At 43.6% G+C, this 13,588-nt stretch overlaps 1 protein-coding gene across 1 annotated transcript in view; it reads right to left on the reverse strand.

The window, feature by feature from the left end:
• LOC143282428 (calpain-9-like) overlaps window positions 1–13,588 on the reverse strand; it is a 233,811-nt gene that overhangs the window by 157,276 nt on the left and 62,947 nt on the right. Inside the window, exons 3-5 of the mRNA XM_076588071.1 lie at window positions 2,051–2,155; window positions 1,362–1,515; window positions 873–1,044 (exon numbers count right to left, since the gene is read on the reverse strand). Coding sequence (XP_076444186.1) covers window positions 873–1,044; window positions 1,362–1,515; window positions 2,051–2,155 — 431 coding nt within the window. The remainder of the gene's footprint in view (window positions 1–872; window positions 1,045–1,361; window positions 1,516–2,050; window positions 2,156–13,588) is intronic.

Below are 13,588 nucleotides of genomic sequence, written 5' to 3' on the forward strand. Positions count from 1 at the left end.
AAGATCTTTGAAGAATATTTGTATTTGTATTTCTTTTTATCACAACAGATTTCTCTGTGTGAAATTCGGGCTGCTCTCCCCAGGGAGAGCGCTTCGCTACACTACAGCGCCACCCATTTTTTTGGCATTTTTTCCTGCGTGCAGTTTTATTTGTTTTTCCTATCGAGATGCTCTATTACCTTGTTTTGCCAGATGTTCCGTTGCCTTTTCAAAATTGCCTGATTTATGGACTATAATTCCCAGATATTTATATTGTTCAGTTGTTTTTATAACTTCTGTTCCACATTTTAAAGAAAATATTTGAGCTCGTGGTTCTGATCTCGAAAATATGACTACTTTTGTTTTGTCTCTATTCATTTGAGCATGACTATGCGTGCACGTTTCAATTAGTCTTCTGTATGGCAATGTTCAGCAGAATGTGTGTGTGAGTGCATGCGTGCGTTCGTGTGGATGCGGCTGTTCATGTTTGTGTGTGTGTGTGTGTGTGTGTGTGTTGTGTTGTGTTTGCATGTATGACTGAGTGTTTACGCGTTTAGAAAGCATTACTATGCGTGCATGTTTTAGTTAGTCTTCTGTATTGCAATGCCCAGCTGAACATATGTGTGTGTGCGTGCGTGCGTACGTACGTGTGGACACGGCTGCTCATGTGTATATGTGTGTACGTACTGAATGCCCTAGGATAGATGCTGTGCATCTTCTCACGCCTGATTTAAAGCAGTGATGTGACTTCGACCACAAGAGTGCAAACATGGGGTTGCATTTTAATTGCGTGTCTGTTTTGACTGGATTATTGTAATCAGAGTTATTGAAATGTGGGAGGGGGAAGAGGGAGAAACAAGAGACTCGACAGACAGACAGACAGACATACGCACGAAAATTGCGCCGCCCATGAGCGTGTTCATATGGTAAGTGCTGGTGAGGACGGAAGTAAGGGTGTCCAGAGAGCTGTCTTGCAGGTCCACCAACTCTGTGATGCCTCCAGTCAGGTCCAGGAGAGCATCGTGAACACGTCCGCCCACAATAGATTCATAGCACCCGTTTAGCCTACACACCACAACACACCACGCTATACTGCAGCCGAACACGGTACCATCTCACAGCGCTCACACATCACCCACACGGCTGCACTGTGCAATACGGGTTCACAGCCTCTATACACCACACCATAACGCACCACAACACGCAACATCATTCCACGGCACACTGTAGCATCATACAGTACGATCCGCACAGCCTGCACAACACAACATACTGCAGCCACTGTAATAATAACAGATTTGATAAATTCTAAATGTGTTTACTTTTTTACAGTTTGTAAGATACTGTCAAAATCTGGCTCAAAACCCCATGCACCAACTCACTTAGCATAAGCTTTTTCCAGCAGAGCCACCCAGAATTCGTTCCTCTGCCTGGTGTTAGAGCAGTACATCAGTCTTCCTTGTCGTGTGGGCAGTCGGTCATCCACCACCACCTCCTTCCACACCCCGTATTGCCAGAACCGGAATCGGAAGATACCTGCCAAGAAACACAATACACATGTTGAGTCACATGCTTAGGACGAATTCTCACATCAAACACACCGTCAACAGACAAACATGCGCAGGGTGTGAACTGAACGAGTGAAGCCTAAATGTGGTAGCGGTCACTAGTAAGTTGCAAAGAAGAAAAAAATGACCACAAAACACTGTTGACAAAAAGCGATACAAATTTCACTAAAACCGAGCTGTCATTGATAATTCTGAAACCTAGAAGTCTTATTAAAGAAATATGTAAAATGTAAAGTTTCAGAAGAATAGAGAGCATCTGTTGAAGAATATGGTTAAAGAGTCTGTATTTATCGCTGTCGATACTTTTGCAGATTGTTGTGGATATGGTCAGGACCAGTACCGATGATGAACTGAATATCTTTTAGGACAGTCCAGAACTGAACAATCCAGGAGAATACATTCCGAATTTGACATGAAGAAATTTTTGTCATAAAAATGTTATAGATGCAATGCATGAGCGTATCACTGTATGGCTCAATAGCAAAGATACGCCGCGATCTCACCTGCATAGTCCTGGTCAAAACTTTGGTCCTGTGGCACCACACGGTGCAGAAGTTGCCAGTTGTTGGCTGCCAAGGACGCTGCTGCAGCCACGAACCAGCAGTTACCTGCCATGTACACAACTGATCTTTAATGCAGTCTTGTCAGATACGAACGCATACACAGGCAGAGATACGTGTGTCTGTATCTGTGTTTGTGAAAGAAAGATATCAGTACACACACACACACACACACACACACACACAGAAGACGAGACAAGGCAAATGGTTTATTGTACATCGGCCTCAAGCCATTACACAAACACATGGGAAGGGGGGGGGGACGGGGAGGTCTTGGGGGGCAGGGTCTGGTGCGGTCGGGGTAGGGGTCGAAGGGGTACAATATGGATAAACATATCAATAGTAAGGGGGCGCAAACACGAGCGCGCGCTAAATGGGTAGAGGAGGGAGAGAAAAATACTAAATATTTTTTCAATGTAGAAAAGCAAGGGGGAAAAGTAATATTATGACCAGGATTTAGACCAGTGAAGGAAAAGTAGTTGAGGACCAAGAAGGAATTTTAGCAGAACAAGTGAAATACTACTCTAAATTATACAATCAGTCTTCAGAAATTGGAATTGAGGATATTAACACAGCCATACATGATTATGAAGAATTCCCCAAATTAAACCAAGATGAAGCTGCATCATGTGAAGGACAAGTAACAGCTGAAGAAATAACCAATGCTATCAAACTAATGAAAAATAGATCCAGCCCAGGAAGTGATAACATAACCGTGGGATTTATAAAAGTCTTTTGGAACAAAATCGAAACAGCAGTTACAAACTCTTTCAATGAATCCTTCCAGACCGGTGATATGTCTTATACTCAAAGACAGGGGATGATTATTTTACTTCACAAAGGTAAAAAACTTCAACGCGATCAGCTAACCAACTGGAGACCTATCACTCTCACAAACACAGGCTACAAGATATTAGCTAAAGTTCTATCTGAACGATTGTGTCCTGTTATCAGTAGATTGATTAATGAAGACCAAGTAAGATAATTATATCAAAGGTAGAAATATTTCAACAATCATTAATTCCACTGATGATGTCACAGAATATTTAAATCATACTGGTAAATCTGGGTATCTGATTGCTCTGGATTGCTGTAAGGCATTTGACTTATTTCAAGAGATTTTCTTTTTCAGGCTTTCAGACTTTTTGGTTTTGGAGAACAGTTCATTAAATGGACACAAATGCTAAATAATGAGACATTTACCATCATTATCCACGGAGGATGGGTATCAAAGACCTTCCCAGTAACATGTGGAATAAGACAAGGATGTCCGTTTTCCCCTCTCTTTCATACTAGCTGTGGAATTACTAGCAATAAAATTGAGAAACAGCAATATCAAAGGTATAAGCGTCCCATCTCCAGGCGACAAGAACGCAGAAATAAAAATAAAACAGTTAGCAGATGTCACAACACTTTTCCTTCAAAAGAGGAAAGACATAATTGAGGCATCCGAAATAATGAATGCTTTTGCAATTTTCTCTGGGCTGAGACTAAACAAAGATAAAAGAAACGCTATGGCTAGAGGAAACATTCAGTCAGAAGGGGATCTTTCCTTCAAGATAACTGAAAAAATAAAGTTTTAGGAATTTACTTTCAGAATGCAACCAGAGCAAAAAAACAACAACAAAAAACAACAACAACAACAAAACAAACAAAAACCAACAAAACATTGAGGGCAACTGGACAGGGAGAACTGAAAAAACGAACAAACTTATCAAGGTATGGAGTGAAAGATATCTAAGTATACATGGTAAAATAGTCATCGCTAAAAGTCTATTACTAAGTCATTTCACATACGTTGTGCAGTCTATTGGACTCCCAGATACAGTACTTAGCATTATAAACAGAACCTAGCTCATATAAATTTATTTGGCAAAGAAGATACTCAAATGAAGAAGCCTATGAAAAAATAAAAGAAAGGTGATGGAATGTGATTATGCAGAAGGCGGGCTAAAAATCATAAACATAGTTAATTTCAAATAGCGTGCTATTTACAATGGGCTAGTAAAATATACTTCCCAAAAGAAAACTGGGGTTATATTCCAAAACGGTGTCTCCAAAGACTTACTACAGGTGTAAGAGATTTTGAAATAAACAGTTGCCCAACTGATAAAATGCTAAAACCTATTCCAAATGAGCCAAAACCCATAGGCGCATGGTTTATTTGCATTATTTCCAAATGAGTTCTGGAGAACAGTCCTGGAAAAGTAAGTTGTACACTAAAGAAGAGATCAATAGACACAACTTCCATCAACAGCTACTGTGGACTAACTCACTGATAAAAAAAAACCAAAGGAAAAACTTTGTTCTTCCCTAAATGGAAAGAAAAAAGGCTTAGAAAAAATTAGTGATATTATATGTAAAAATAATAATCGGTTTTTGAGTTTAGCTGAGGTACAAAATAAAGTTGGGCAGAATTTCGCGGTCACACTTTCTTTTTAGTATAATGCAGTAATTAATGCTATTCCAAATGACTGGAAAATGTGGATCCAGAGAAATAATATTCATTCTTACACCGACACGAGATTCCAGTGCGAGATTAGATTATTATCCTCTAAGTCATCTGACACAGTGAAAACTCCAGATTAATGCAAAAGAACAAAAGTGTAGGAAATAATGCAAATAAACCATGCGCCTATGGGTTTTGGCTTCGAAAACTTGACTTCGTATTTGAAGAAAAGGTATGGCTACTTGCACGCACGACAACAAAAGAAATTAGACTAAGAGAATTGCAGTGGAAAATCTTGCACAATATATACCCTACCAATATATTACTGCATAACCTGAAAGTAACGGACAGTAACAAATGCTCACTATGTCCAGATGAAGTAGACTTCATCGAACATTTCTTTCATTTTTGTATCCCACTGCGAAGATTCTGAACAGAGACAGACCATTATTTAACTGGTTTGTTGGGGAAGGGAACCAACCTGACATTAGAAAACATTCTGTTTGGAGTTAAACAACGCGACCTATCTCTGAAAGCTTACTGTAAAATCAACGAAGTACTTTTGATTGCCAAAATGTGCATCAATATAGCAAAGACAACAAATTCATCTTCTTTGTTTCTAATCTTCAAGCACCAGCTACTATACCGATCACAGTTTTCGTCGACTGAACAAATTCAACTCTCATAATACGTCAAATATTGAATGCTTTAAAAAGGAAAATAGAGTAAAAGGAAGTTGTGGAACTCGTTTATCCCAGTCTCAGATAAACTATATCTTTTTATTAAATCAAGTGGACTGGTACAGTTGACACTAATCTACACGATAGTCAGTATTAATCGATCACACACACACACACACACACACACACACACACACAGCGATAATGCACGCTCGCGCATACACCCTTATACAGATACACATACTGACACACATAGGACACACACACACACACACACACACACACAGGCACGCGCACACACACATACAAATACGGTCAATACCTGAAAGAGGGACAAGACAAGACAAATTCTTTGTTATCGAGGATAATAGATAAGCACTGGCGCGCTTTTTTTCATCCAGTCCCCGCCCTGAAACAGGGTCTACACTACACAAAACTACATTATATATGTCATTGCATGCACTACACAATGCTACGTAAAGTCACAGAATGCGAATACTATACTACATAAAGGCATAAGCATGGTAAAAATAACACACAGACAGACAGACAGACAGACAGACACACACACACACAGAGGCACAAGCATGGTATCAATAATCGACATAAAAAACAACAACAGAACACACACATACTCTCTCTCTCTCTCTCGCTCTCTCTCTCGCACACGCACACTTACACACACATAAGCATACATTGTGTATGCTAAAAATACTATACTAATGTGAATATAAAACAGTAAGTCTAATAAAAAATACACATAGCAATAACAGGGGCGGAGGTGCTCATTGCCAAAGGAAGCATAATTCAACATATAAAATAGGTGAACGAGAGAGGGAGAGAGAGAGAGAGGCAGACAGACGGACAGACAGAGGGAGACTCAGAGAGAGAGACAGAGAGAGAGAAAGAGAGAGAGAATAAAAACAATATCAACTGAGGAATAGATAACCTCATATTACATGGAACATGTGACAGAGAACATCAGGTCAGTAAGGAATTCAAAGTAACATGCATTGTATCATCTAATCAACACACACACACACACGCACGCAAACACTCATATATATATACACACATACATACATATATATATATATATAAATACATTTATATATATATATATATATATATATATATATATATATATATATATATATATATATAAGGACTATGCGCTTATCGGTACATGTCACGGACAAGGAGGGTTGTGTGTGCGTGTGTGTGAACGCTGCCACTTATGGTAGACCCCTCTCCTTGTAGCTCTCCCGCGTGCTCCATGTAGCTAAGGAAGTCTATGGAATGCACGTGTTGCACTGGAAAGCATGACGTGCAGATTTCCGATTTGTGAGTTATGGAAAGTTTTCGTTTGGAAAACCAGCACCATTAGTCAGTGGAGCAAGACACTTGGCCAGGTCTTCAAGTGTAGGGTCCTAGGGTCAGCCGGTATTTTGGCCGGAGCTCAGAAACCGTTGAGATTCTAGGTGTTTGTCTAGGGAACTCCATTCTCCCTGTGTGGAGACCCGACTTCATCCCCGCTGCTTGAGTGGCCGTCTTCCGCCTGGGGAGCTCGAGCGTCGCTGGTGGACGTGTTTCCCCAAGCGCAACACCAGAGTCCACCTTCCAGGACAACGAACTGCAAACTGTGTGGTGCCAGTTTCTATCCCCCCCCCCCCACCTCCTAAGTTGAGCATTACTGGAAAAAAGACAAACTGTCACAGAAGAGGGTGACAAAGGGAAAATTTTTTGGGTATTCCTCATGCTGAAGAGAAAAGCGAACAGACTTCTTCTTTGTGGTGTCTGATTAAGTATTCTATCGTGTCTGTGATTTGTGTCAGAAGTATTTGGAGTAAATGTTTTGTATCTGTTTATTCCAGGCTTTTGTTTGGATAAAGGTGAGAGAACGTGAGAGAGTTGGCCATAACTTTTGTTGAAAAGTTGCACGCGACAATTGGCGAGCCTGCCAGGATCCTTTCTTGGATAGTAGTATCTGAATTCATTTTTGTCACTGGCCACTCTCCTCGTTCACTACTCGCTCCCATCTTCCAATCTTAATTACATTATCGTAATGAATTGACAGGTAGCTGTAGGTGTTTGGAGTGGACTTGGTCGGTAGGTTACCAGTTTACATTTTCATTCTTTAGTGTATGATACTGGTCATTCATTGATTGCATGGAACTTCGTTCTGGCCGCAAGCTTAGCGTCATGGCAGAAAGTAGGCAGGATCGTATTTCACGGTGGCACAGTTTCGCTGCTGAGTTAGAGGTTCCAAGGGAGCAAGTTGCTGAGTTTGTTGCTTGTCAAATGCTTAAGGAGGATGAGGCTGCAGAGAAAAGGGAGTTAGAGGAAAGAGCTCATCAGAGGCAGCTGGAATGGGAAGAAGAGCAGCGGCGGAAACAGCTGGAATGGGAGGAGGAGCAACACCAACAACAGCGTGAAGAGCATTCCCTCCGGCTTGTGGTTCTGCAGAGGGAGAAGAAATGGAAGAATTATGGCAACAGTATGGTTATGGATCAGGTAGAGGGAGAGTATGACACTGACGACGACCGTGGATTTCGCCCCAGCCTTCCAAAGTTTGATGACAGTAAGGGTGAAGAGGTTTGAGCGTGTCGCTACTCTGTACGGATGGAAGAAGAGCACCTGGGCGACTCGAGTTTCTACTCGTCTCACTGGTAAGGCCGAGGATGTCTACAACAACCTGAACGACGCTGACGCGGGTGACTACGATAAGCTGAAGGAGCAACTTTTAGCTCGTTACCAATTGAATGCAGAGACGTATCGTCGTCGTTTCAGGAACTGTAAAAGAAAAGACAATGAAACTTTTGTGCAGTTTAGTGCCAGGTTGCGGGACAACTTAAAGCAGTGGCATGAGCAATCTAAGATTCCTGATCTGAAACAATTGATTCTCCTTGAGCAGTTCTTACAATCTTTGCAAGCTGACATGGCCGCCTACGTGATGGAGAAGCAGCCAGTCTCTGGAAGAAGCTGTCGCATCAGCTGAAGTTTACTTCATGGCTCACAGGGGTGGGAGGAAGTTTCTTCAGCCGGTAGGTCTTAGTGGTAATGCTTCAGCGGGGCAGGATAAGTCCAAGGTGGGTGGAACTAAGAGCGAGTCTGGGAATTCCTCTGTTAAGACTTGTTTCATCTGTCAGTCACCTAAGCACTTGGCGAGAGACTGTCCCAGGAAAGGGAAATCAGCGGGCGCAGTACAGCATCAAGGATCAGAGGTCAGGCAATCAGTTCAGGTGCCTACTCTCTGCACGCCATGTAGAGAGCAGGAATACGATCCACACTGTCTGGTCGTGGTAGAAGGCAAGGCAGTACCAGGACTGCGTGATACAGGGTCTCATGTCTGCGTCGTGAAGAAGTCCCTCATATCTGATTGTCATCTTACCGGCAGGCAACTTCAGGTTTCTATGGCCGAGAGAGACATCAAGCGGCACTATCCTATTGCTGTGGTTAGGATAGAGAGTCCGTTTTTCACGGGTCAGGTTGAGGCTGTAGTTATGGAGACTCCAGCGGTTGATTTCATAGTTGGGAATCATGCTCGGTTGGAAGATCGAAAAGTTCTGCCAGTGTATGGTGCACCCAAGGAAATCTCTGTAGTCACTTGTGCTCAGGCAGCAGAGAAGAGGCAACCTTCTACTTTGCGGGTGGCATCTCCAGGTCTCGAGACCGTGACGCCAGAGCAGTTGAAGGAACTACAGAAAGGTGATCCTGGACTGAAGTCTTTGCGGGAGGCAGCCAATCGTAGAGACGTTAGGGTTTCTGGTCGTACAGGCGAGGTGTCCTTCAGGTGGAGGAAGGGTATTCTGTACCGTGAGTACCGTCAGGGGAAGACTGAGTACAATCAAGTTGTGGTCCCCGCACAGCTTAGACAGGGAGTAATGAAACTGGCTCATGAACCACCTATGGGGGGTCATCAAGGAGGAAAGAAGACTCTGGACAGGATTTGGAAACAGTTTTTCTGGCCTGGTATGTGTGCGGACGTTCGCCGATTTGTTTCGTCCTGTGACCAATGCCAAAAAGTCTCTCCAAAACCTCAGAGGGTACCTCTAGGGAAGATGCCTCTGATCGACACTCCTTTCGAGCGGGTAGCAGTTGACCTTGTTGGGCCGATTACTCCTGCGTCAGGGTCAGGGAACCGCTACATCTTGGTGGTTGTGGATTACGTCACCCGGTACCCTGAGGCCGTTCCTCTTAAGACCGTTGAAGCTACCACGGTTGCCGAAGCGCTGTGGGAGGTCTGGACTCGAGTTGGTGTGCCGTCTGAGATTCTAACTGATCGCGGAACCCAGTTCATGAGCGATGTAATGAAGCAGATGGGGAGATTGTTGTCCATCCATTGGTTGGCAACAACTCCTTACCATGCTCAAGGAAATGGGCTGGTAGAGCGGTACAACGGCATTCTGAAGACTGTGTTGAGGAAGCTTACTCAGGCGAAACCAAAGCAATGGGATCGGTATATCCCTGCACTGCTCTTTGCTTACCGGGAAGTGACTCAGGAGAGTTTGGGGTTCTCACCATTTGAGCTCCTGTACGGAAGAACAGTACGAGGGCCTTTGTCTGTCTCGCGCCAGCTGTGGACAGATGAACACACTTCTGAAGAACTTCGCACTACTGCAGAGTTCATAGTAGACTTGAGGAACCGTATCGAGGAAACCTGTGAGTTGGCACATAGGAATTTGGCTGCAGCTTCTCAGAGACATGCTGAGGTTTTTAACAGGAAGTCTCAGAATCGTGCGTTCTCACCTGGTGACAAGGTACTGCTGCTTTTGCCCCAGAGACATAACAAATTACAGCTGTGCAGGCCATAACTTTTGTTGAAAAGTTGCACGCGACAGTACACATTCATCAATACACCGAATTGACAATGGAGCAACTGCATAAATATATAACTACATTTAATGGAAAGAAATGAAAGAACCGAAGAAGCAAACAGAAGTAACATGCATTACAAACGAATGAAATATTATGGAATAATACTTCAATTCACACACATAAAAAAACAGGGGTACATGGAGAGAATGAATGAGTCATTACACAGAAAAAGACACACTAGCGCAAGGAAAAACCCAGACACGCATAATCTTACACCGATTAAAAAGCACAAAATTTGTCCATCAGTAGAATATCACACAGATAAAGAACTGTGCATGAATGATGTGAATGTATGTGGCTGGGAGAGTTTGGGTTTTTTTCTTTGTTTTTTATGGTTGTTGATTTTGTTGTGGTTTTTTGTTGTTGTTGTTTTAAGGTTTTGTTGTTGTGTTGTTTTTTCGGCCAATGAAGACACGTGAAGAGCACTAAAAAATAAAATAAAATAAAATAAAATTTTAAAAAAAGAATAAGAAGAAAAAATGAGACAATGTACTCCGTGATTTTGCATGCAACTGCAGCCACACACACAAAAAAGACATTGTTATAATATGAACTCGCGTGGTGGCAAATCTCAACAGAATCAGACAAGCTGATAAAAAGTAGAAGGGGATGCTTTGGTTATCACTGACTGTCGTTCAGCCGGCAAAAATTCAAGGGCTGACAAACTTCTTTAATGATCACACACACACACACACACACACACACGCGCGCGCGCGCGCGCGTTGATAATAATAATAATAATAATATAATAACAATAAACGTGCTTATAATGTACATTTGACATTTCTTAGCATTTTAACATCATGTTTGTAGAGTCATTTTAATCTTACACATTCACCAACATCACAAACATGATAAGGTATAAAATTAATGTAGAAACATCTGTTCAGTAATCACCATAAGATCTTTTCTTGATACCATGAAATGTGTATTGAGTCAGATTACGCCTATGTGGGTCATAGTCTGCTTGGAGCAAGATGCAAGTGGGAACCTTCTTTGCATCTTTTAGAAATTTTATTCTTAAATCTGCATACACTAGGCAATTCATTTTCTGTTTTTGATATGCAAAAGGGGCAGCATCTTTTCTGGTTCGAATTGCTATAACGATGAATATTATTATTGCGAAGAAGTACACCAAGTCTGATCTCAGAGAGAGCAACTCTAAAGCAGTAAATACCAGCATTCATTATGTATTTTTCTCTCTCAAAGACAGCCTTAACTCACTCAGTACGGCCAGTCTTCTCTTCTCCCCTACACATACCCCTCGGATGTCCAGTGGGTGTCTGATGGGTGTCTGAATGACCCAACCTTTAGCTTCCATCGTCAGAATTGTGGTATTCTTTGTCAATATTCACCTCTTCAGTATAAGAGCCTTCCGCTTGCAATATTTTGATGATGACAATTGGGGTGAAACGCTGTTAACGTCGTCTCTTTCGCCGTTCGTATGGAGAGAGTTAAATGATCGATAATGTGAATATGTCTCTTTATCTCGAATAGCCACAGACCATTCCTGAATAAATATGTCGACCAGACGTTGTTTGAATATGATGATGGAGTCTCCCGTCGGTCCGACGGATGAGTAGGCAGGCAGGCTTATCTGTTGGTGTGTGTCCTCATATGGGAGAAGAGGCCGTTTCTGGATGTGCAGCACTTCCCACAGGTGTTGCAAGGGAAAACGTCTCCAGAAGCTGAGCCCTGCTTCCTTCACTCACGCTTCTCCTTTATGGCCAGCGTTCTCTTGTTTTCAAACGTCTTTATGCCACTAGAGCACAGCATCCTCCAGCGAGAGCGGTCAAGGGCTGTTCACCGTGTCGAAGGCCTTAGTCAGGTCTACAAAGATCCTCCTAAAGTTCGGCTGCCCAGACAGCCTAATCCAGCTGACTGCGTCACTCCACGATAGCATGCAGGCGAGAGTACAGGAAAATACTGACATGTCGGATCCGTTCCCTGTGGTAAATGGAGTGAAGCAGGGCTGCGTCCTGGTGCCCACACTGTTCTCCATTCTCTTCTCTGCCATGCTGATTGACGCCTTCCAAGACTGTGACCGGGGCATCTACATTCAGTTTCGCACAGATAGCAAACTTTTCAACTTGCGGCGACTCCATGCCAGGTCCAGGGTGCTTGAGGCACTGTTGAGTGAGTTCCTCTTCGCTGATGACTGCACACTTGCTGCACACACCCATGAGGACATGCAGTTCATTGTGGACAGGTTCTCAACCTCCTGCAGGCGCTTTGGACTCACCATCAGCCTCAACAAGACCGAGTCCATGTACCAACCAGCTCCTTGTTCTGCTCACGGCACTTCTCTTGCATCTAGCGTACGGCAAACACCATGTCACATGTTCCCCTGCCTGAGCGGAAGCCACACTGTGCTTCAGAGATGACTGTTTTGGAGACATGATCAACCAGTCTGTTCAGTATTGTCACGCTCTATAAGAGAGCGGACTAGAAACCCCCACCCAGCCCAGCACTAACACCCAGACAACACAAACACAGACTACAACAATCCGGGGTTCACATACATTTGTTTAATCACACACCTAGCTTGCCCACAAACAATAACCACAACCCCAGCTGCAACAACACTTAAATAACAATGGATAAATATAACACACACACACACAAAAAAAACCCACACACAAAAAAAACAGAGCTTTAAGATAAGGAAACAAGCACAACGTTAATGATGTAGTGACGACGACGACGAACAGTAAGTGACGACGACGAGGAACAGTGACGTCGAAGACGAACAGTGACGACTAAGACGAACAGTGAGTGACGACGACGAAGAACAGCGACGACGACGAAGAACAGCGACGACGAAGACGAAGAACAGCGACGACGAACACGAACAGTGACGACGAAGACGAAGAACGGCGACGACGAACACGAAGAACGGCGACAACGAACACGAACAGTGACGCCGAAGACGAAGAGCAGTGACGACGAAGACGAAGAGCAGAACACCCAGCCAGCTGAGCGCCAGGCCAGAGAACGCTGGCGACGGAAGCCAGCGGCAGGCGGCAGCAGCCGACGGAAGCCTGGACCAAGGAAGTCAAAGGCAGGCAGAGGGGTTCCCGGGGAGACAGTGGAGGGTCAGTGGAAGAGTAGGGAAGTCCGTGGATAAACACGAAAGTGGGAACACTGAAACCACTTCCAGAGAGGTACCACTACCCCAAAGCTGGAAGTTCACACACACAGAGACCACGACCGCTCGGAGGAAACTGATCCCCACTACCAGCGTCGAAATGGGCAAACAGCCCTGAAGAGAGCCAAAGACTGGCACGGCTGCCTCCTCTGACAGTCGCGGGCGAAAAGCCCAGAATCTTGTCATTCGTTGACAAGGAAGAGGCTGATCTCAGTTCAGTGACAGCCTGAACTGAGACCGAGACAGACTGAGTATCTCGTGCAAACCGCACAACCCACACTGCTCTCTAGCTAGATGGGGTGGGTGAACGAGGGGGTTTAGCACTC

This window comes from Babylonia areolata, chromosome 1 (assembly GCF_041734735.1).
Source record: "Babylonia areolata isolate BAREFJ2019XMU chromosome 1, ASM4173473v1, whole genome shotgun sequence".
Lineage (NCBI taxonomy): Eukaryota > Metazoa > Mollusca > Gastropoda > Neogastropoda > Buccinidae > Babylonia > Babylonia areolata.